This window comes from Rhincodon typus, chromosome 5, assembly GCF_021869965.1.
Source record: "Rhincodon typus isolate 14 chromosome 5, sRhiTyp1.1, whole genome shotgun sequence".
Classification (NCBI taxonomy): Eukaryota; Metazoa; Chordata; class Chondrichthyes; order Orectolobiformes; family Rhincodontidae; genus Rhincodon; species Rhincodon typus.
The window spans coordinates 42,483,445-42,507,056 of record NC_063336.1 but is presented as its reverse complement, the minus strand read 5'-3'; the positions used below and the strand labels follow the sequence as shown (position 1 = coordinate 42,507,056).

The window sequence follows — 23,612 nt, the reverse complement described above, 5'->3', positions numbered from 1 at the left end:
CTTCTGGTATCATCTGTTAACTTACTAACTGTGCCTCCCATATTCTCATCCAAATCATTTATATAAATGACAAACAACAGTGGACCCAGCATTGATCTTTGTGGCACACAGCTAGACGTAGGCATCCAGTCTAAACAACAACCCTCTATCACCGCCTTCTGTCTCCTGCTGATAAACCAATTTGTATCCAATTGGCTTCTCTCCCTGGATCCCATGTGATCTAACCTTACTAACTAGTCTACCGTGTGGAACCTTGTCGAAGGACTTGCTAAAGTCTGTGTGGACAACATCTATCGCTCTGCTTACATCTATCTCTTGGTCACCTCTTCCCAAAAAAAAAACTCAATGAAGTTTGAGGCATGATTTCCCATGCACAAAACCTTGTTCACTCTTCCTAATCAGTCCTTGCCTTTCCAAATACATCTAGATCCTATCTTTTGGAATATGCTTCAACAACTTACCCACCACTGATGTCAGGCTCTCACCGTTCTGTAGTTCCTGGTTTCTCCTTGCAGCCGTTCTTAAATAGTAGCACAACGTTAGCCAACCTCCAGTCTTCAGACACCTCACCACGTGTGGCTGTCAATGATACAAGTTTATCGCTGCTAGGGGCCCTGTTGTTTCTTCCATAGCTTCCCACAATGTCCTGGGGATTTATTTAACTTTTTGTGTGTTAAGACCTCCAGCACCTCCTTCTGTAATGTCTACTCTTTTCAAGACATCACTATTTATTTCGAAGTTTCTTAGCTTTCAAGTCTTTCTCCTCAAATACAGATGCAAAGTATTCATTTCGGATCTTGCCCATCTCCTGTGGTTCCACACATAGATAACCTTGTTGATCTTTAAGGGGTCCTATTCTCTCCCTAATAACTCTCTTGTCCTTTTCTCAGGATGGATTTGGTGCTGTGAGGTATACGGCTGATGCCTAATAGTGTGTGTGCGCGCGTGTGTGTATTTTATGGCATGCTCTTTGCATATGTAAGAAAACCTGGAAGTATGACTTTGGATGTAGTTTTTAATACTTTCTAATGATGAACAAGAAAATACATGGTCTTGCATTTTAAGTCTCAAATGCATGGACAAACAGGTCCTTTGACTCAACTTGGCAAACTATATTTTTTTTTGAGGCAGCACCTCTGATTACAAGAGTTTCCCCTTTCTTCTCCCATTCTTGCTGAAAATAATGCAAATGAAGACTTTTTTTGAATTATGGTTATTTTCATAAATGACACTGCAGATCTGATGGGTTTAATTTTTGCCTTTGGTGAAAATTTTCCTTTTGAAATATTTAGCTACAGCTCTTAGATCATCATCGAGCCTGAGGGATATCTTACATCTTGTGCTAAGTTCTTGCCAAATTTGCAATATTGTACCTTCCTGAAGAAGCTGTTTGATATAAGATAGGGATGGAGTATTATTTTACATTTTCATCTGTTTATTTTGACGCGTGTGCAAATTTATTGCAGATGTTCAGTATTTGGTGTTGAAATGTTGAACAAAGTGGAGCTTCATTTCCTTGGTTCTTTTTCTTTTTTTTAAACCTATTGAGCATTGTTAATTATTTTAAGTTTTAAACAATTCTAATACTCTGGCTGTATTGAATACATACTTTAAATTCAAGAAAATAAAACTGATATCCTACTTTGTAGTAATTTTTATCAATAAAATCTCTTGTGAACCAGCATTTATTCTTCCCCAAGTGAAGCAGGTAGTTAGTGCTGCTGTTTTGGTTTGATTACTGGCCACTAAAATCCCTAATTCTGTCTCTGCTGTAATGTGTTGGGAAGTGGAATATGGGAGAGAGTGGGAAGGCTGCTTTTTTAAAATCAGTTGGTGAACCGGCAGGACAAGAGTGGTGAGGGTATATCTTTTGGGGCAAGGAGTGGGACCTTGGGAGCATTTGAGCCAAGCTAAGATTATGCATCTGTGTGTGTCTCCATTTTACCCCTCAAATCCATCCATGGCCTATCTCACCCACCTCCCTATGGTGCCTGGTCCCTCTTTACTCCAAAAGGTTTGTCTCTGGTATCTCTGATACTACTTAGTGGGCTTTCTAGCTGTTTTTCCAGTTCTCACTTGCTCTCGTGATCTCTCTGTTTTGAAAGTCCAATATTGTCTAATCTTTGTTATTTCAAAACTTTCTAAGTTTGATCATGCATAATCTGACATTTTTTGAAATTCATACTGACTGTTCATTCGTTTTGACTTCTCAATGTTTTTATTGCATCCTTGAGAAAAAAGTCCATTATAATTTCTATTGAATAGTTGTTGTATTTCCTTTTTTTTAAAAATATGGGAACAGCATTAGCTGTCTAGCAGCCCTCTTTCAATTTGTATGTATCTTTTTATAATTGTGCCTTTTTGATTTATTTTCTAACTTATTTTAATATGCATTGGTATGATCAATCTGGATCATGAATTTATTTTGGTTTGGTATTGTTGTCTTTTTATCCTTTTTTTTTTCTATTTTGAATGTCTATACTTTTAGAACTTTTTTGTATGCCATTTGTAACTTGTTAACCTTCCTGGTAAGTGCAGAGCCAAAAGATTTGCTCAGCATGTCTTTTTTGCTGCTTTTGTTTTTTAAATCCTCTTGGAACCAAACAGTCTTATTAGGGAAAGTAATTAACAAAGCACATCTGAGTAGACATACAGTATAAATAATGAATTAATGTCGCCTTTTGATACTACAGCCTTCCCAGCTCAATAACATGTGTTCAAAAGTCTGGAATCTCTAATCATTTGTATTGACATAAAGTAGCATTTCAGTATAGAGAAACAAAACTGGCTATATTTTGAATAGCCTGTCAAAGAAAATGTATTTGATAAGCTGATAGGCATGCATGTTGGCTATATACTCAGTAACTTAGCCACGAAGCAGAAAGTAATCTTATTCAGACATTCCAGGGAAACAGCTGGCTGAAGACTTTTATTTCTAAAATTTGGATTTACCCGATTATTAAAATTCTATACAATAACCACAACTGCTTATGTTGGTCACAGTTTGAAAATTTGGATGGACTGACCAGTTCTATATACAGAGCAAACTCTGCATTTTACTTTCCTCTCCACAGCATTCAGGAGAAACACACAATCTTTTGTTGTCTGGAATTATTTGCTGTCTCCTGTTTTTGGTAATTTAAAGCCAGATGTTCTGAATTCTGCTGAATGATATTGTCATAGATTTATTTTGTGTGAAATCTAGTTGTTTAAAGTACCAGTGGTACATTCTGGGAAAAATATAATTCCATTGAAGATGAAAGTTATTAAATCGGAAGAATGGAAACTAAATTTTTTACAGAAAAATAATCTCCTCCTCCCCTCCTCCCTCCCTCCACCCCGCCAAGTCTAGAAACAGATCCGTTCCATCTCCAGGCTGGTGAAATGAAGTGTTACCTTACCAGTATTAAAGACTTTTTGGACAATCTTAAAGTTCATAATGTGCAGATATATGCATCATAAACTGCCTGTAATTGAGTATTTAATGGACGACCATTTCCAGCTCAGTGGATTGGCAGCTAAATCAAGAGAAAATGATTAATTGGTTTAGTTGGAATGTTTAACCATATTTGTTTAAAAAGGGTGTCTTGTGTTGTGTAGTTTACTTTTCTATAATTAATCTAACTTTCTGAATATCAGCAGTTTGTGACTTTTTGGCCTTGACTCTGTGGTCATACTTGTGCCTATGAATCAGAAGATTCTGTGTTTGGGACCTATTGCAGAGACTTAAACACAATCCTTACTGATGGTTTTCATCCTTTCTTGTTGGAAGTGCTGTCTTTTTTTAATGACAGGTTAAAATGAAATCTCTGCCTTCTCAAGTGGATATAAAGATCCCATGCCATGGATTCTGTATTGGTATGGATTGCTCCTTCACAGTTTTTGAGTTGGTTGTTTTAATAAACGTTCATGTCTTTCGTTAGAAATGATTCAGTTGCTTTCCCTCTAATTAATTGGATACATTGAGCACCTCTTCACTTCTGATCTGTTGCAGTCTTGCCTGATGGATGCAAAATTCTAACATACAAGGGGGAAGTCTGCTGTTCATATTGAAATATCACACCTTGCGCAGAAAGTTTAATTGTTGCTGCCCCAACAGTGGATTTAGATTGTGTCATAGAATTGGGTGTGTTTATTTTAAGGCCAGAATATATAATTGCTGTAATTGTTTAAAATAAATGCACAAATTATTTGTAGGTTAAGCTGTAGATTGGAATGCTATCGTTGGATCAAGGAATTTTTTGCTGGATCATGTGGTGCCAGGACCTTCCTCGCAGGCAGGGAGGTAGATGACACCCACAGGACTGAGAGTTTTGAATCTGCTGTAAAGGGAACCATACATAAGAGACAACACTTAAGTCATCAAAAACATGGGCCCTACAATTCCTGTTGCTCATTGCACTGTTGACTTGGCTGGACAGACGTTGCAACAATAGCAAAGTTGAACAGAAATCTCAGGGCGGCACAGTGGCTGTGGTTGGCACTGCTGCCTCACAGCGTCAGGGACTTTGTTCGATTCCACCGTCCGGTGACTTTGTGTGGAGTTTGCACGTTCTCCCCATGTCTGCGTGTGTTTCTTCCCATAGTCCAAAGATGTACAGGTTAGCTGGATTCTCCATGGTAAATTGCCCGTAGTGTCCAGGGATCTGTAGGGTTGATGGATTAGCCGTGGGAAATGCAGGGTTGCAAGGATGGGGTAGGGCGGTAAATCTGGAATAGATGCTCTTCAAAGGATTGGTGTGGACTTGAGCTGAATGACCTCCTTCCAGACTGTAGGGATTCTATGAATCCTTTCAACCTTAGGCCCTGGCCTTATTTTTGCTTACTTAGTGCTGGCAGGATGCATTGAAATAACAGGAATTTGCTGGAAGAGCTGAGGTTTTGCCCCAGTAATTTTTTTTTTAAAGCACATCTTTGTAACTTGCCTTCTCATGCAAATGAGGTTGTATATGGTTAAGTATTCTACTGTTGACACTAATAGTTTGTAAATGTAGATTACTTTCTTAAGACTGGCACATTTTAACAAGACTAAATATCCTCTTAACTAACTGCTTCTTTGTTTGCATTTGCAGAGTTGAGAATCCAGGCATTTTTCAAAATAAAAGTCGCTATTACATATGCAGCATGTTTTGAGCTTTCTATTGCAATTCTGCCACTTTTTTAACGGCTATGTATATATATGACTGCGATTTGAATATTAGGAATGTGAGTATTGCTTTTCCTTTCTGTTAATTTGGACCCCTTGTTACTGAAAGGAGCTGACCTATCTTTTCCTTTTTATAAAAAAAAACATTGCATGGCAATGTAGTAGATGATAACATAGCTAACAAGTGGCTGTCTAGGCTCTGTGATATTTGGCTGGTTCAGCAACATTCTTGAAATACATTGATATCAGCCTCTTCATTTTTCAACCATTTAGCTTCATCAAGTGCTGTTTGATTTGGTACTATATTCACACTTCATGCATGTGTTTCCATATCAACCTGCATAATCATCTCTCCTGACTGTGTATACCACTATGCTGCCACCTCTGCTGCATCTGTCCTGCCAGTGAGACAGGCCATGTATGGTGATGGTGGCATTTGGTACATTGTCTGGAAGGTATGACTCTCAGGCTGGTGCGTGACTAGTCTGTGAGACAGCTCTCCCACATTTGGCTATAGCCACTAGCTATTAGTAAGGAGGACTTTGCAGGGTCAGCAAGGTTGTTTCTGCGCTTGTCTTTTCCAGTGCCTAGGTCGAATCAGGGTGATCTGTCCTGTTTCATTTCTTTGAGACTTTGTGGTGACTGATATGACTAAATGGTCTGTCAGGACATTTCCGAGAGCAGTTGAGAGTCAACCACATTACTGTGGGTCTGGAGTCATATGTAGGCCAGACTAGGCAAGTATGGCAGATTTCCTATCCTGATGGACATTCAGGAGCCAGGTGGGTTTTTCTGGTGATTGGCAATGGTTTCAAGGTCTCCAGTGGAGTTGTAGAGTCAGTCATACAGCATGGAAACAGACTCTTTGGTCCAACTCGCCCAAGCTGACCAGACATCCGAATCTGAACTACGGTTTGCCAGCATTTGGTCCATATCCCTCTTAAACCCTTCTTATTCATATACCCATCGAGATGCTAGAGATGTTGTAATTGTACCCATCTCCACCACTTCCTCTGGCAGTTCATTCCATACGCACACCACCACCTCTGTTAAGATGTTACCCCTCAGGTCCTTTTCAGATCTTTCCCCTCTCGCCTTAAACTTATGCCCTCTAGTTTTAGACTCACCCATCCAAGGAAAATCGTCTTGGGTTATTCAGCCTATCCACACCCCTCATGATATTATAAACCTTTATAAGGTCACCTCTCAGTCTCTGACACTCCTGTGGGAGAAAGTCCCAGCCTACTTTGCCTCTCCCTGTAACTCGAACACTCCAGTCCTGACAACATCTTATAAATCTATTCTGAACCCTTTCAAGTTTAACAACAACCTTCCAATAGGAAGGGGACTAGAATTGTACACGGTATTCTAAAAGTGGGCTCGCCAATGTCCTGTACAGCTGCAGTGTGATGTCCCAATTCCTATACTCAATGTACTGATCAATAAGGGCAAGCCTACCAAACATCACCTTCACCACCCTGTCTACTTGCAAGGAATGATACACCTGCACCGCTAGGTCACTTTGGCAATATTCCCTGGGCTTTACCATTAACTGTACATGCTGACTGTCTTTGACTTTCGAAGTGATGAAGGCCATAGGTTCGAGAGGTGCCATTGATGAAGGCTTGGCAAGATGCAGTAGTGTAGCCAGTGGATGGTAGACATTGTAGCCACAGTATACAGGTAGTGAAAAGAATGAATATTGAAGTGGAGGGGATGCTAACCAAACATTGGCTGGTTACCAAGCTTCTTGAATGTTGGAGCCACATTGATCCAGGCAAGTGGAGAATATTCCATCACGTACATGCCTGTGCTGTGTAGATGGTGGACAAGCTGTGGGAAACCAGAATGTGAGGCAATCGCCGTAGAGAACCTGGCTTGTGGCCTCTTCTTGTAGCCAAAGTGTTTTGTGGCTGGCGCAATTGAATTTCTGAAAATCCTCCCTTGGTTTTCCTACTCAAAATCAACTAACTTTTATTGGAGAAAATTATCTCCATGGTCTCTGCAGTACCATGGAACACCATACGCCACTTATTCACTCCACTATATATGCTACATATTTTCCAATAAGATGGTATGGGAAATATCTCGTCTTGAAAAAAGCAAGTTGGGGGTGAGAAAATGGAGAAAGGGATGATTTATAGTCAAAATACAATGGTAATGAACGGATGGAGGGTGTTTATTAGTAGCTGGTAGTGTGTTCAGATTCTTGTGGAATTTGACACTTCTACTTAATTTTTAAAAACCATTTTGTACTTAATACTTTAGTCACAGCTGCCTAGCTGTCAGGTGAAAAGGGATGTGGTTAACAACAGGAATAGGAACTGAAATCAAAGCTAAACCACACAGCAGGGCACAGAGTTCAAGGCTACAATGCAGAATGGAGCAGGTACACTGGAAGACAGCACAATGGCTCAGCAGTGCCAGGGACCTGGGTGACAGTCTGTATGGAGTTTGCACATTGTCATCATGCCGGTGTAGGTTTCCTCCGGGTGGTCTGCTTTCCTCCAAAGATGTGCTAGTTAGGTGGATTGGCCAGACTAAATTGCCCACAGTGTCCTGGGATGTGTAAATTAGGTGGATTGGCCATGGGAATTGCAGGGTTACAGGGTAGGCAGAGTGAGTCTGGGTGGGCTGATCTTTGGAGAGTTGGTATGGACTTGTTGGGTTGAATGGCCTGTTTCGCACTGTAGGGAATCTCTGTATATTCTATATACCTCCCAACTCAGGCCTAAGTATCCTGTATAGGAGAGAGGGGATGAAATGAATCCTGTGTCAAATCCTGAGAATAAAGATGAAGAGGGAACAGGATTAATGGATCACAGAATTGGGAACTGTCCGTTACAACAGTTGAAAATTGTTTGATTTATCATTTTTCCCCTTGCCACATAATCAAATTTGTTAGCTGGACCAGCACTGACTATAATCTTAGTTAAGCAAATTCACATATCAAGCAACAGGAAGTTTTGTGCCATGGCCACAATTCATGGAGATTATTGTAGAAAGGTGCTCCTGACCGTAACAAACGGTTTGATTTTAAACTCCTGAATTATTTCTTAGATTTTTCATTGGGTCCTTAATTCCTGGTACTTTTTACTGCATTCAAATTCTACCATCTGCCGTGGCAGGATTCGAACTGGGTCCCCGGAACATTAGCGAGTTCCTGGATTAATAGTCTGGCAATAATACCACTAGGCTGTTGCTTCCTGGACCTCGAACTATCAGTCACTAAAGACTGAAGTGTAAACCCCAACTCCTAGAACTTCCAAGATGCGGTCTGGCCTCTTCACCTTCCCCAAGCCAACCTCCCATTGCTTTGCATTTGATCAGAAGCTAGAAAGCCACGGAAGCTGCTGTGAGTACTGAATAATCACCAACAGTTCAGAAGTGTTGGCCTGGGTCTGTGGCTGTGGTTGCACAAAGGATCGCGGGGTGTGTGCAGGTTTTTTTTTCCTGATGTGCAACCAGGCATGCACACAGCTTACAGGGAATGCTGATTTCTAATGAATGACTACCAAATATCGCAGAATATTTTCCAGCCCCACGAGAGAGGTTTACAGGTTGTGTCAAATTCTTTAAAGTTTTCCAGGTCATGTCGGGTATGCGTGGACTTCTGGGCTCAAATAAATTCAACTGACCTTTGACAAACTGCCTTGAATTCTTAAAGGAGTTTCAAAGAATCTTCTGCAATTCTGGTGAACAAGTATTATTGACAGTTTTCACTTTGCTAGCCGTTTTTAGGTGTCCTTTGCATAATTACAAGCATCTGTGTCCATACATTCACTACTCGAGAGTAAATACTCAATTATTAGCAAATGTAACTTTTTTTGTCAGAATAAAGTAGCAAAATAGGAATATCAAAACATTATTTTACGTAAGTATTCCTTTACAGAAGTGTTTTTAAGATTGAGAAAGCTGAATTACATGGGCAGTCACGTGTCAGCAGCACCATGGATCATAACTTTTGGATCTTACTGTAGTTCAAATCTGCAACAGTACAAGTTGCTTCTGGACCAGGACTCCAATGATGGTGATCAAAGACCACAGCACGAGGGGTTATTCCTGGTTTGTGGAGTCTGAAGGGGTATGCAACTGGATTTCAAATATGCCATAAGCAGTGGGAATGCTGGAAGCTCTCGGCAGTGCCAAGAAGTTGTGCGCCTCCTGCTGCATGATTCTCCCTAAGCAAGATACCCATTGCTCACAAAGCACCAGGTGAAAATGAGAAAATTCTGCCCACTGTATTCGTCATCAAATTATTCAAACAACACAACAGATGTCAAATGATGTATTAACTTCTGTAAAGAAATACAAATTGTACTCTGAAAAATGACAGGTGATAATGTATTATTAACTCCAACAGTTTCTGCAGTTTGAAAATCGAAACTACCCTTTAGGGTAGTGCATGATGAATTAACAAAACCTTTTATTAGTGGGCCAACTTGACTTTTAGCACAAATCATCGGGTTTCTAGTTTTGTTTTAATTCCTCAGTGTCAGTACAGAGCACCATTCCTCATGGCACAAATTGAGAAATAGAATTCTGCCCAAAGAAATGTCAGTCTTAATTGCACAATATTTTACAGCTCTGCAAAATACAGCATTCTTCATTCTCCTTTAATGTATAATGGTATAACTAACTGATAACAGCGTGCTCTGGCAGTGAGATACTGCAAGGATCAGTGCTTTGGCTCCAGTTAATCACAATACCTACCAATGTTTTGGATGTGGAGACCAAATAAAACATCCAAAAACTTGTTAATGACAACAATAGGTAAGCAGTAAGGAGGATAAAAGATGGCTTCAAGGACTTGAACAAGCTAAATCGGCAAGACAGCCACAGATGGAATATAGCGTGAATAAGTGAGAGGTTATCCACTTTGGTAGGGAGAAAACAGAAATGCAAAGCATCTCTTTTAAAAAGTGAAAGAGGGTGGGGAGTGTTGATGTCTGAAGAGAACTGGATGTCCTTGTTAATGAGTCACTAAAAGTTAGCATCCAGGTGTAGCAAGCGATTAGGAAGACAGATGGAATGTTGGCATGCCTTACTAGGAGATTTAAATGCAGGAGTAAAGATGTTGTGTATAGGTTTTATAGAGTATTGGTGTACAGCTTTGGTCTCCTTATGTAAGGAAGGATGTGCCGTGCTAGAGATGAAATGCAATGGAGACTAATCCCTGGGAGGGTGAAACTGCTTTGAGATTGGAGAAACTGGTCCTGTATTTGCTCAAATTTTGAAGAATGAGAGGTAATTGCTTTGAAATTTACAGAATTATTGTAGTGCAGAATTATTGTATGGCAAGGTCAACACAGTAAGGATGTTTCTACAGGCTAGATTTGAGAGTCCCAGAATAAGTGGTAGGTCACTTAAGACTGAAGGTGGTAAATTTTGGGAATTCTCTAGTCAAAGGACTGAAGGCTTAAATCACTGTGCAGGTAAAAAACAAATTAATAAATTTCTTGATATTAATGGTGTCAAGGGATAGGAAGATTAGAGGGGAGATGGCGCAGAGGTAGATAATCAGCTACGATCTAGAATTGCAGAACGGAATTAATGGCCTACTCCTGCTTAAATTTCCAAGTTCCTGTGTTCACATAATTAAGGATTTCTAATTTTATTATAATTCCAGAAACTGAAGTTGGTTGATGCAAGTTCCAGCATTCTGGAGTTACCATCAAGAATAAAATTTCTATTTGTATTTTTCTTTTGATCTTTGCGCAAAGTTATGCGTGGATGATTACACAGTTGACAAAAAAACTGGGAAATCCATGATAACGTTTGTTAAAACCTATAACCATAAAAATATAAGTATAAAAATACTACAAGATATTGTAACTGCAACATAATTAAATCATACCAGACGTTTAGAGAATCAGCCAAAACTAGCTATCACTTCCTTTATTGCATGAATAATCAGCCAATAATTTGTATGTAGGAGTGTGGCTTGCAACTTTTCTGGATGCAACATTTTAGATAAAACACTAAAATGAAAACTTCAGTAGACATTCAACAACATCGGAGGCAAGAATATAAAAACACAAAACGTTAGAAATTCTCAGCAGGTCTGGCAGAGTCTGTGGAAAGTGGAAGAGTTAACATTTCAAGTTACTAACTCTGCCAGGACTCTGTTTCTGGAAAAAACAGAAACACTGTCATCAGCCAGGTGCTGGTAGACCTGCATTTTGAGCATTGTTTTTATTTCTGATCCTTTTGATTAGCAGCAGCTTAACTTTGGATGAGCAACTTAATTCAGGAGAGTTAGAAGCTGGAGGGAAGAAAGGACACTACCCTAGCAAACTGCTGCAGAGATGTCCTAGAGCTGAGACAACTAATCTACAACAACAGCAACCATCTACCTATCTGCCAGGGTGTGGCTCCAACCTGTGGAGGCTTTTTCCTCCCCCTGCCCAATTTACCACTGATTTTTGGTCTTGCTGGAACTCCTGTGATGCCATATTCTGTTAAATACAGCCTTGGTGTTAAGGATAAACCTCCCCTAGACACCTCTGAAATTCAGATCTTTTGCCCATGTTTGAACGAAGGCTGTAGCGAGATCAGGAGCTGAGCAGGTTATTGCTGAGTTGGTGCTGTTTGATAGCACTGTTGATGACACCTTCCATCACTTCACTGATTGAAGTAAACTGATGGGGTGGTACCTGGGCAGGTTGGATTTGTTGTTCTTTGTGTAGAGGACGTACCTGGGCCAGAGATGCCAGTGTTGTAGCTGTACTGGAACAGCTTTGATTGCATAGCAGCAAGTTCTCGAGCATAAGTCCTCAGTATTATGACTAATGTTGTCAGAGTCTATAGCATTTGCAGTATCCATTGCCTCCAGCTGTCCCTTGATATCTTGTGGACAGAATTGGCTGAAGACTGCCATCTGTGATGATGGGCACCTCTGTGGCTAAAAATTGTCGCAGATGCTTCAGTCTTATCTTTTGTTGTGCTGTGCTGGGCTCTCCCATTATTGAGGATGGGGATATTTGAAGCCTCATCCTACAGTGTGTTAATTGTCCACCATCATTCATGACTGGATGTAGCAGGGCTGCAGAGACAAGAGTTGATGACTTGGTTGCTTAAATTAATCACTTAATTCTGTCTATCACTTGCTGCTTATGCTGTTTGGCATGCAAGTAGTCCTGTTTGGTAGCTTCACCAGGTTGCCACCTCTTTTTAGGTATGCCTGGTGCTGCTCCTGGCATGTCCTCCTGCACTCTCCTTTGAGCCAGGGTTGATCCCCTGCCTTGATGGGACTGGTACATAGGGGGATATGCAACACCACGAATTTGTAGAATGGGGTGCAATTTAGCTGTTGCTGATGGCCCAAAGCACATTATGGATGTGTAGTCTAAGTTGCTAGATCTGTTCAAAGTATATCCCATATACTACAGGATACACAATACCTAACCTAATGGTGACCACAACCGTTGTCTTCTGTTGTAAACACACATCTGGTTCACTTATGTCCTTTTAGGGAAAGAAATCTGACATCCTTACCTGGTCAGACTTCCACAAAAAGAGACCCAGAGCAAACGGCTTGATTCTCAGCTGCCATCTGAAACAGCCCTAGCAAGCCAATCATTTTGAAGTAGCAATTAAGGATGGGTCATAAATACTGGCCCAGCCACAATGCCCACAACCTGTGAATGAGTTCAAAATGTGTCAAGACAAGAGTTTGGTCTCTGCAAGGACTGCAATGGTTCTTCTGACTGATACTTTTATGGACTGATGCATCTGTGGAAGAAAAATTGCTGTCCGAGGACAAGTATGTTTTTTTTCCCCCTCTTTTTCTTTCTTCAGCCTTCAGCCACAGTGGAAGAACTTGGAGGGAAGCTGCCTTTAATGCTGTAGATACTCAGGCCTAGCACAGCTACCAGATTTAAGTGAGGTGTTTTCATAGAGGTGATGCTGTTTCCCTCCTGTTGTGTAGACTGCAACCCACTATCACTGTGGCTAATTTAGCTTTTCTTGTTTTGCCACAAATCCTGGTTTGGAGTAAACTCCAGCATCGCACACCTAGAGTTTTAAATGGCAAAGCAAGATTGTTCAGACATAAAAGGTGACATTACAAGAAGGACAAGAGCAAAATTCTCTTCACCCTGCTTTAGAGGAATTCAAAAGAACCACAATGAAGCTGAAGTTAGTATTTGTCAGGATTAAAACAGGGACTAAAAATTGAATTTCTTAAAATGAAGACTAACATTAATAGATTTTTAAAACTTAAGTATACAAATAATTTGCAAGAAGAAATTGACCATTTTCTCACTGTCCTGCAGTGTAGAATAAGAACATATTTTAAATTATTTTGTCCCTTCATCAGTATTAAGAAATGTAACAGCCTTACCGTTGTGTTATGGCAGATTGTGGGCAGACTGATTTGTTTTGTTAAGGTTTAGTTAACAGTCTTAATCATTCCACTTTTATCTGAAGACAATTTTAAACCAGTAGTGCAATCTGAACTAGCTAATAAAAGATGATTTAAATTTGAGTAGGTAGATTTTTAGTATGCACAAGGAAGTCTCGGGCAATAACAGTGGTGGAGGATACAATAAATTGAGTTGATCAGAACTAAGCCATGGACAAGCTGCTTCTGTGCCTTGGAGTTAGCGTCAGTTACAGTTTGGTAGAATGCATAGCAACTGGAACAGCTCCTCAAATGTAATGTTTAAATCTTGACCAGAACTACTCTTGCATCTCAGAGCAAATGTGCACAACAAGATACCAGAAACCAGGTGAACCCAAGTAATCATTGATCAGGACATGTGGGAGGCCTCCTGATCTGCTCTGGTAAATGAGACGTGTCTGGCTGAACAGGAGTACAAGACAAGGCCTAGGCTTGATATCAAGTCTAAAAGGATTTACCTTTACCTCCAACAATTTGAAATAGACTAGCAGCCTAGACTTTGTGCTGAGTCCTAAAATATAATTCGAGTATACACCTTATGACTAATGGATGGTTTGGCATTCAGCAGGTAACTTACATTTGAGTGCTGAAGTGGGTAGGGAATTTTTTTACCATAAGAGAATGTGATGGATTTCCAGTCTGGTGGGAAAAAAAATAGTTTGACTGGGAAGGTGGAGTATGATTGAAAGGGAGGGTTATTTTTAGTTAGCAATGAGTGTTACAAGTGGCAAGGCACAGTAAGGAAACAATCAGAAGAGTAAGTAATTTATGGATTGTTTTTATTTATCATATGACTCCAATATTTAAGCTTTTTAGAAGATCACAAGGTTTCTTTACTGGCAACATTGTACACTCTACTCATAAATCACAAGCCCCTTATTAAAACCCCATAGACCAAAAAACAACAATCCACCCAGAACAAATGTGTTTCTTCATTTGTGTATTTTTATTCTGTTTTATAGTTGTTTTCACTTGAGTTCAAACTAGGTACATAATTTTTCAAAAGTTCAAATGTCATTATGCCTGTATCTTCACCCAAAGCCAAGCTGACTGCAAAAAGACCAGTTTTTTTCATTTTAATTGCCAAGCTATTCAGATCATATTATCACCGAGTACTTTGTAGCCCAATGTAACATTAAATGGTATTTGCTGCAGAGTGACAAATGGATTTATGTCCAATTCTTTCTGGCTCAGTCAAATTGTGATTGCTGTGTTCAGTATATCCATTCTATGTAAAATTAACAATTTTCTAAACGTATAATATTTGTTGAAGCAAGTTTTCTTTAGTTACAGCTTTTAATCCATCGAGACAAAAGTTTCAAAGGGCATAGATGAGGACGCTAACTATATAATTTTCCAAAGTTCTCCCTATTCTTTATATTGAAAAGGTATGGATTTGCTCTGCTGTTCAAGCCAATAGAAGAAAATGTGGAATTACAGAACAATTAATCAAAACTTTTTATTGGCCAATAGTTATAGTCTGTAATTAAAAATAAGATGACTGAGCATCTTGTTAATTTTCAGCTGATCAGAGAGCATCAGCATGGGCGCAAAGGATAGATTGTGCCTAACAAACCTGACACTTTTTTTTAACGTGTTGAACAAAGAAATGGACAATGCAATGTTTATGGGTGTTATTTATATGGCCTCCAGAAGGCATTCTATAAAGATCCTTATAAGAAGCAACAAGGTAAAGTTGAAGGTCATGGAATTGAAGGTAAATTATTAGAATAGTGTGACAGAGTAGTGATCTTGAACTGTTACTTTAATTGACAGAATATGACTAGTAGTGTCCCACAAGGTTGTGTTGGAATTCAACTATTTATTACATTTATAAATAGTTCAGATGGCCATATGCCTGTTTACTGATGACACAAATTTGTCTGTATTGGAAGCTGTGAAATTTCATAGCACCCACGCAAAGGATTATTGCTAGATAAGTGAGTGGACAAAACTGATGAATCAGTTTCAAAGTAAGCAAAGGTGAGATTATCCACTTGCAATCTGAAAAGGATCAACAGCCTACCTTCTAAGTGGTGAAAAACTCAACAGTGGAGGTCAAAGTTACAGAAAAAAGAAAATCAAAGGCCAAAAGAATGCTTGTCTTTATATTTAGAGGATTAAAGAGACAGAACCTGTACAAAAACCCCAGCAAAACTTGACATTCAATGATGTTACCACCACTGAATCCCCCACTATCAACATCCTGCGGGTTACCATTGACCAGAAACTCAACTGGACTTGCCATATAAGTACAGAGACTACAGGAGCAGGTCAGAGGGTAGGAATACTACAGTAACTAACTCACCTCCTGGCTCCCCAAAGCCTGACCTCCATCTACAAGGCACAAGTCAAGAGTTAGATGGAACTCTGCAGCTCAAGCATGACACTGTCCAGGACACAGTGGCCTGCTTGAATGACGTCACATCCACAAGCAAGCATTCACTCCCACACCACCCCCCCCCCCCCACAAAAAATCATTTCAGTTGCATCAGTGTGTACTATTGCACAAGATACATTGTAGAAATTCACCAAAGTTCCTGAAACAGCACCTTTCAAACCCACAACCACTTCCATCTCAAAAGGAAAAACCGATAAGTGAGAGACTAATCACCTGCAAGGTGCTCTACAAGCCCCTCAGCATTCTGAAATGGAAATATCGATACATCGCCATTCCTTCACTGCTGGGTAAAATCCTTGAAATCCCTTGCTAAGGGAATTGTGGATCAACTTTCAGCATATTGACTGCAGTGGTTCAAGGAGACAGCACACCACCACCTTTTCAAGGGCAAAGAGGGATTGGGCAATAAACCCTGGCCAGCCAGTGACGCTCCTGTCCCATGTGACTTTTTTAAAAAAAAAAAAGTCACTTCAGAAGTATGTAATGACAGTAGCAAGTTACATTTTTTTCATAAGTTTAAAAATATCTAGAAAAAGATGTACAGAAGAAAACCAAAGGAGTCTGAAAGCTGCATAGAAAAGAAATCCTGTGGAAGGTAGCAAATGTCACCCCACTGTTTAAGAGGAGAATGAAAGATAAAACCGGGAACTTCAGGTTAGGGAAAGTAATAGTCAGGAATCAGGGAAGTGCTAGAATCTACTATAAAGGATGGGATAAATACACCTGGTTGATAATGATCTGATTGGGCGTAGTCAGCATGGATTTGTGAATGGTTGGAGTTTTTTTCCAAAGTTGTTACTAACAACATTGTGCGGCAGTTCTCCTTTTATCATCCTTTTTCAGAAAGCTTATCATAAAGCCCTGACAGGAAATCCTGGTTAGATAAAGGAAAGCACATGGGATAGGAAGTAATGCGCTTGGTGGGATTATTGATTGGCTAACAGACAGAAAGCCAAGAGTAGGAGTGAACAGGTAACTCTTGTGTTGGCAGGCTGACTAATGAGGTACTGCAAACATCAGTACCTCGTACCCCGTTGTTCACAGCATATCACCAATGATTTGGAGGTGGCAAACAGTATTATTTCCAAATTTGCGGATGAAGCAGGAGTCTGGGCTGTGAGGAAGCTGTAAAGCAGCTTCAGGAGGATATGGACAGATTTGGTGAATGGACAGAAACATCGCAGATGGAATATGTGGAACACTGAGGTTATCCACTTTTTGGTAGGAGGAAGAGGTGTGCAGATTTCTTAAACGAGAAGACATTGAAAAGTGAAGCTGTACGAAGGAAATTTGACCTTGTCAATAAGTCACTGAAAGCTAACGTGCAGCTATAGCAAGCTGTTAGGATGGTTAATGGAATGTTGGAGGATTTGAGTAATGGGAGTAGTAAAAATTTTGCTACAGCGTTATAGGATCTTGGTTAGAACACATCTGGAATGCTGTGTGTAGTTTTGGTCTCCTTTATCAGCGTGCAATGAAGGTTCACCAGGCTTGTTTCTGGCATGGTGGGACTGACCTAGGAGTTAAGATTGAGTAAACTGGGTATGCATTCTCAAGTTTTGAAGATGAAGATCTTCATTGCATTGAAATATTTAATACTTAGAATATTTGAAGGGATAGACAGGGTAGGCACAAGTAAGGTGTTTCCCCTGGTTGAGGAGTCTACAACGACCGGCCAATATTAAAATAATGGGGATGTCATTTAGGACCGATGAGAGAACAATTTTTACGTGAAGCGTTGTGAACCCTCGGAGGACTTTGGAAGCTCTGCCTTTGACTGTGCTTAAGGCAGAGATAGATAAATTTCTGATTACCAGTGGCATACAGCGTTATGCAATGAGGTGAGTAAGATGTGTTGAAGTGTTCAGTCAGCCATGATCATGTTGAATAATGGGGCAGGCTTCATCTGCTGACTGGTCTACTCCTTGTTCCTATGTTTCTGTGCACATTCAAAAAAGGCTTTTTTGAAACAAATGCCATCTTCAACACAAACAGAAGGTAAGAATTGGGCTATTCACTTATGAAACTGATGATACCCTCTGCACTCTTTACTTTTAAAGAAAGACTTGGAGCTGAGTTCAGCACTAGAGAAAAGATGGTTAGGTTGGAAATTGGACTTCCTAAGGTGGCGTTTGAAGCAAAATGTTACAAAACTACAACAAAGTTGAAATTTTACTGAGATAGGGATGGAGCAAACAGCTCAAAAAGATCAATCCCAGTATGGTGAAACTTTTCATTGATCATGTTGAGCTTGCCGTAAAGATGAATGTGTCAATTTTCTCTATGCAAGACGTTCATGATCATATGGATAAGTATAGAGCAATTACTGAGAACTGATGCAGTGAAATTTACACCCTTTAATTTGTGGCGTGTATTGACTTTATCATGTAGAAACTGATCCTGATTAAATTACACCAGTCGCATGTTCATAGCCACACCTTTTGGCTGAGGTTGCAACAAAGGACTTTTTCTCCACTGCTCCCCTTGCCTGAGGTGTGGTGACCCTGAGGTTGAGCCACCATCAGTGGTCTCTCTAAAGAGAGATCAGCCCTGTGGTGTGGTAAGACTGTATTGACTTTACCTTCATGTTGATAGTAAATGAAAGTAGTCATTTAAAAAAAACATTTTGTATATCAAATTTCAAAAAACTGAAATTATTTACAAGATTCACCTTTTTTGACAGTGACTGCCTATGACATTGTAACACCAATCGAGCAATTTTATGTTGTGGTCTTGACATTGAGATGATGCTAGCATCGCACACCACTACTGTTATGTTTGAAAAAGAAAATAGCATAGCAACAGTGTTGTAAAGTGAATTCAAACATTTGTTGAAATAGCACTGTGTACTTCTGAGATGATTTTGGAATATATACATGGAAGCAGGTCTCAATTATGAACGATATTGCAATGCTTCTAAAAACAGTTTATACAAAGTTCAGCTCACCTGTTAAGAAAGGGCAAGTTAAAAGATTTTTCTAATGTCAGTACGATGCAGTGGCAGTTTGATCTCTGAATGTAGTGAGATGGTTGTCAAGCCACTTTGCAAAATGTGACCCTGCAATGTCTTGATCAAGTATTGCAAAGAACAAATGAATAAATATAATGCCCTAATAAACACACATGGTCTGAAAATGCTCACAATCATAATATTTTTGCATTGATAACTCTCTGAATGATGTTCCATGTGAAATGGTATTACTGTGGCAATTCTTTGAGAAGCTGTTTGACAACAATTAAAACTATGCCACTTGCAAAGGCCAAGATGAAAAAACTGACAATTCAGTATCTGTGTTATTGGAGTGAAGTAGGTCAGATTCTGTCTGGAGCAGACAGTGATGTTGACACTGCTGCAATCCTTCAATCTATTTAACTGCTGGGTAACCACCTGAAAAGCAGATTTCCAGAAGAGGAATTTAAAGTGGCATGCATTTGATCAGGATGCAGTCACCAAGACGACTGATTCTTTTCCAAATCCATAAGTGTGGTGTAATTGGTGTTGAAATATTGCACTCTTATACCAAACTATGGAAGTGTGGGCACAAATATATATGAACAATATTGATTTCAAACTTGTGGTTGTGGAAATAGTCCAGGTGAATTCTATTCAGCCATCGTGATTTGCTGAATTTTGCCTCTCAAAGATGACCAGTTTTGTGAAATGTGCATTCTTTTTGACATTGTGCAACATTCCAGGAATGAAGTGCTGACTGAGCTTGGATTTAGCCTTGTGAACTCCAAACTCCAGACTAAGTCCAGAAATAAATCAATTGGGCAACTTTATCTGACTTGAGTCATACAAAATGTCTACCTGGATACATTTACAATCACTGGGCAGTAAATAAAGACAGGTGTGCCAAGCTGCCTACAAAAGAATGAAGAAATTTAGTGTCACCTTTTAGTCATTCATTGTACTTGGTATACGTAGCGCCACCACTAAATGAGTCCCCCAGAAGACTGAATTGAGTGGTGAAATTTTGTTTATTTTAGTGGTAAAGTACTGGTAATTGTAAAATGATATAAATATGTGAATCTTTAATACTTGTTAAAGCAATTTTCTGTTGCAGTGTGTTTGTCTTCCTCTAAATGGATGCTATGGTTTAAATATGCTCCCTGACTACTCAGTTCACATGGCACCCCACAGTGAAATTGCAGAATCATGATATAGAGCCAGCTTTCTTTGTCTGATGCTTCATGAGTTCATTTACTGGTGAAGGTTTGTTTTTGAAGGCTGCCATGACTTTCTAAAGCTGACAACAAATGCATCTTTCTACCATAGTTAATCCACCTCTGCTCAAGAAAAATACATGCAAGTGAATATGAATGGTGCGTGGGCCCTGAAGCAACTAATTACATGGCACTGCATATTGAATTGGCATGTTTTCATAGTTCAATGCAATCAACGCTTGTTTCTCTTAAACAAATACCAGACACTGGTTTGGAACGTATTAATAGAAATTACAAATTAAATTGAACCTTGTTATCTAGTTGTGCTTGGCACAGAGACAGCTCGGACTATGGTATCCTAATGGCTTTGTGATCTGTGCACAAGTTTTATTGGGATAGCCAGGTTTGAAAGCCTTTGTTGATTAGAAAAACAAGTTACTTTGACTAATTATTTGGATTTGCCTTTTTTTAAAAAAAAAAAAGTCTTGCAAAGTTGTCTGACTTTATATAGTAAAGTACAATGTATAATTTGGGGCATTCATGTATGTTGCCATTGGAAAGCACTGTGGTTAATTTATGTTATTGGTAGTTTTGGACCTGCTATATATAATGATTAACAATAATTTTGATTTGGCTTGGCAGAATTCCTGTATACATGGTGTACGAATTCAGAGTAGCGGTGGTTCCTATCTCTAGGGATTAACCTCGCCCACCTTTGGAGTTTTGCTTGTTAAGTTGTGAGACACTTTTAATGAAAACCATATAACAAGACAATTTCTAATCTCTCTCAGGGGTCTTTTTATTACGATCCATGACCGTGGACATATTGCTACACTTCTGAAGTCCTGGCTGGAGAATGATATTCGGGTATGTTGGAGTTGCTGTGTATTTACTGAAATCTTGTGTCTTTTGGCTTTTCTTTTTGTTGGTTGCCAGAGGACATTTCACACAAGGCCCCAAACTGTCCACAAGTCACAGCTGTTAATACATGAACTCCAAATTCACACAGGGGTGTGACTCATCTGTTCATTTGGCCCTGGTTGAGAGATACTAGATCTCCTTTCTGTGCTTTGGTACAGTTTAGCTGGTGAGAAATTACAAAATTGAGAAGAGTAGTATAAGACAGGTACATTTTCTGGAATGATGAGACTAATAATATCTATTTGTTTGATCTTCTTGCCTGAGCTCACTCCTCTATCAATGCCAAAATGAAGACAGCTGACAGTAGAGTCAATCTGTCTTCTGTACGTAAAAGATCTCATTCAGGATTCCCACTCTTGATCTCATTCTAGTGGCCTTTCGTCTCCTGCACCACTGATACTCAGTAGCAGCTATGTGTACCATCTACACGACAATGCAGTGACACCAAGGCTTCTCTGACAGCATCTTCCAAACAATGACCGTAGCCAGCTGGAAGGTCAAGGGCAGCGAGTTTATGTTCCCCCTCCATGCCACACTGATTTGGAACTATATCGCCGTTTCCTATATCACTGTCACTGACTCAAAAACCTAGAACTCCTTTCCAAATGGAACATTGAGTGTCCTTGTACCATGAAGACCGTGGTGGTTCAAAAAGGCAGCTCACCACCTTGTCCAGGGCAATTGGGGATGAGCACCAACTGCTGATCCAGCCTATGACACCCACATCCCATGGACAATTTCCTTTTAAAATTTGTTTGCGAAAGGTTAAGGTTGGGCTAAGTGAAACAGGCGCATGAGTCTATAAGCCTGCTAAATCTTGTTGACTTTTGCGCGAGCCTACATAGTCATTAAGGTGTGATAATCCAGGGCTGCTGACTCCTGTAGTCTAGCATGAGTTAACAGGAACGATGGGAGGGAAGAGATGTAAAATTGGTTGTGTGTAATAGTGACAAATCCTGTGATTATAGCTATTTTTTGAGTGCTTTTCTGTCTTCAAATACATTGTTTATATTTGAGTAAAATGAGCACTTTATCCATAAGTTTGTGCGAACTGCATAGATGGGCATCAGAGGAATTGAACCACACGGTTCAACACCTCCCATTTGCAAATTAAACAAAAAACCTCAATTTTTAACTTGAGTTATTAACTAAAACTGAGCAGAATTGTGAAATAAACTCCCAATGCCTCACCCAGGCATTGCCCTGGAATGCTCTCAGTTCTTCTGACACCATAGGTCACCACTAGAATTATAAGGGAAGCAACTACCTTGATCCAAGACCAATGGATTCTGTTGCCAGTTATGTTGAAACCCCTTGCAAAATTTCTGTGCTTGTATATTTTTCTCTCTTTCCTAATCAATCTTCTAAAGACCAATAGCCAAAACACCACCAGCTAACTGTATGGCTAGGTTGCTAAATATCTGATTTCTAGAAACATTCTTCAAAGCCAATATAGGATGAACAGCAGCGACATGCATTGCTTCTAACTTCCACTCTCCATTCTAAGTTTGCGAATAGGAATTTGGGTTGTCTCTTAACTGTGTTGATGAATGATTCTGCTGCTATCATAGTGTAAATCTTGCTTTTGTGTCTAAATCTCTTTTTTTTTGCCATTTCTTAAGGCTATTGTCATCACAGATGGAGAACGTATCTTAGGTCTTGGAGACCTTGGGAGTTATGGAATGGGCATTCCAGTGGGTAAGCTAGCACTCTACACAGCATGCGTTGGAATGAATCCCCAACATTGCTTACCAGTGATGCTCGACGTTGGCACTGATAATGAGGTAAAAAATTGATCTATGTTACAGTTTTACAACAGTATATTGCCTAACTTTGGTTTTATCATCAGTGGAATCCATGCATTAGTTTAAGATTATCGAAGTGCAATATTTGATTTGTTGTGCAATGTTTATCAAATTGTAATGATGCCATTTTTATGTGCAAAGCTTCCAGCAATATAGCTTTCCTGAGGCAATGCTTTTTTCAAACAACATTCTCTAGCATGTAGATTTAGACTTGGCTGAACACACAGTTTAACATTGTGCACTGAATTATCAGATAGTGATCGCTGCTCTGCTACGAAGTCCAACTGAAAGAGGTGTTTGTATCAGTGTGGAGATTGCACTGGCTATAGAGATGAGCCAAGGAAACCGAGTACATAACCTGCAATCTTTTGGCTTATTATGAAGGACTGATCAGCTAGAGGAGCTGCAGAACTGGGATGTGATGAGGCAATGGAAAGGGTTTAAATTTTAAATTGCGTGTGCTGGAGAACAGGTTACCATAGTTGGAGAACAAGATAATAGTTGAGCAAAAATTAATAGAACGTAGGTGGTTGAATGTTGTAATGTTAGTACGAAAAATAGGAGCTCGGCAAGAACATGGAAAAATTGAGTATAGGAGAGATCAAAGTGCAGGTAAGAAATTTACACTCCAGGTCCCAGATGCTGGTGTAATTGAGGGATGGAAGTAAGGTTGTAGTGTTGGTCTAACTGGGAGCTCAGCATGCCAGCCCATGCTGAAGTGGAAAGACCCCATGAACAGAAGATGGTGCCAGATGGGCAAATTTTAAA

At 39.7% G+C, this 23,612-nt stretch overlaps 1 protein-coding gene across 1 annotated transcript in view; it reads left to right on the top strand.

Moving 5' to 3' along the window:
• LOC109911006 (NADP-dependent malic enzyme-like) overlaps positions 1-23,612 on the top strand; it is a 372,962-nt gene that overhangs the window by 143,022 nt on the left and 206,328 nt on the right. Inside the window, exons 4-5 of the mRNA XM_048597435.1 lie at positions 20,910-20,985; positions 22,662-22,823. Of these exons, the coding sequence (XP_048453392.1) occupies positions 20,910-20,985; positions 22,662-22,823 (238 nt within the window). The remainder of the gene's footprint in view (positions 1-20,909; positions 20,986-22,661; positions 22,824-23,612) is intronic.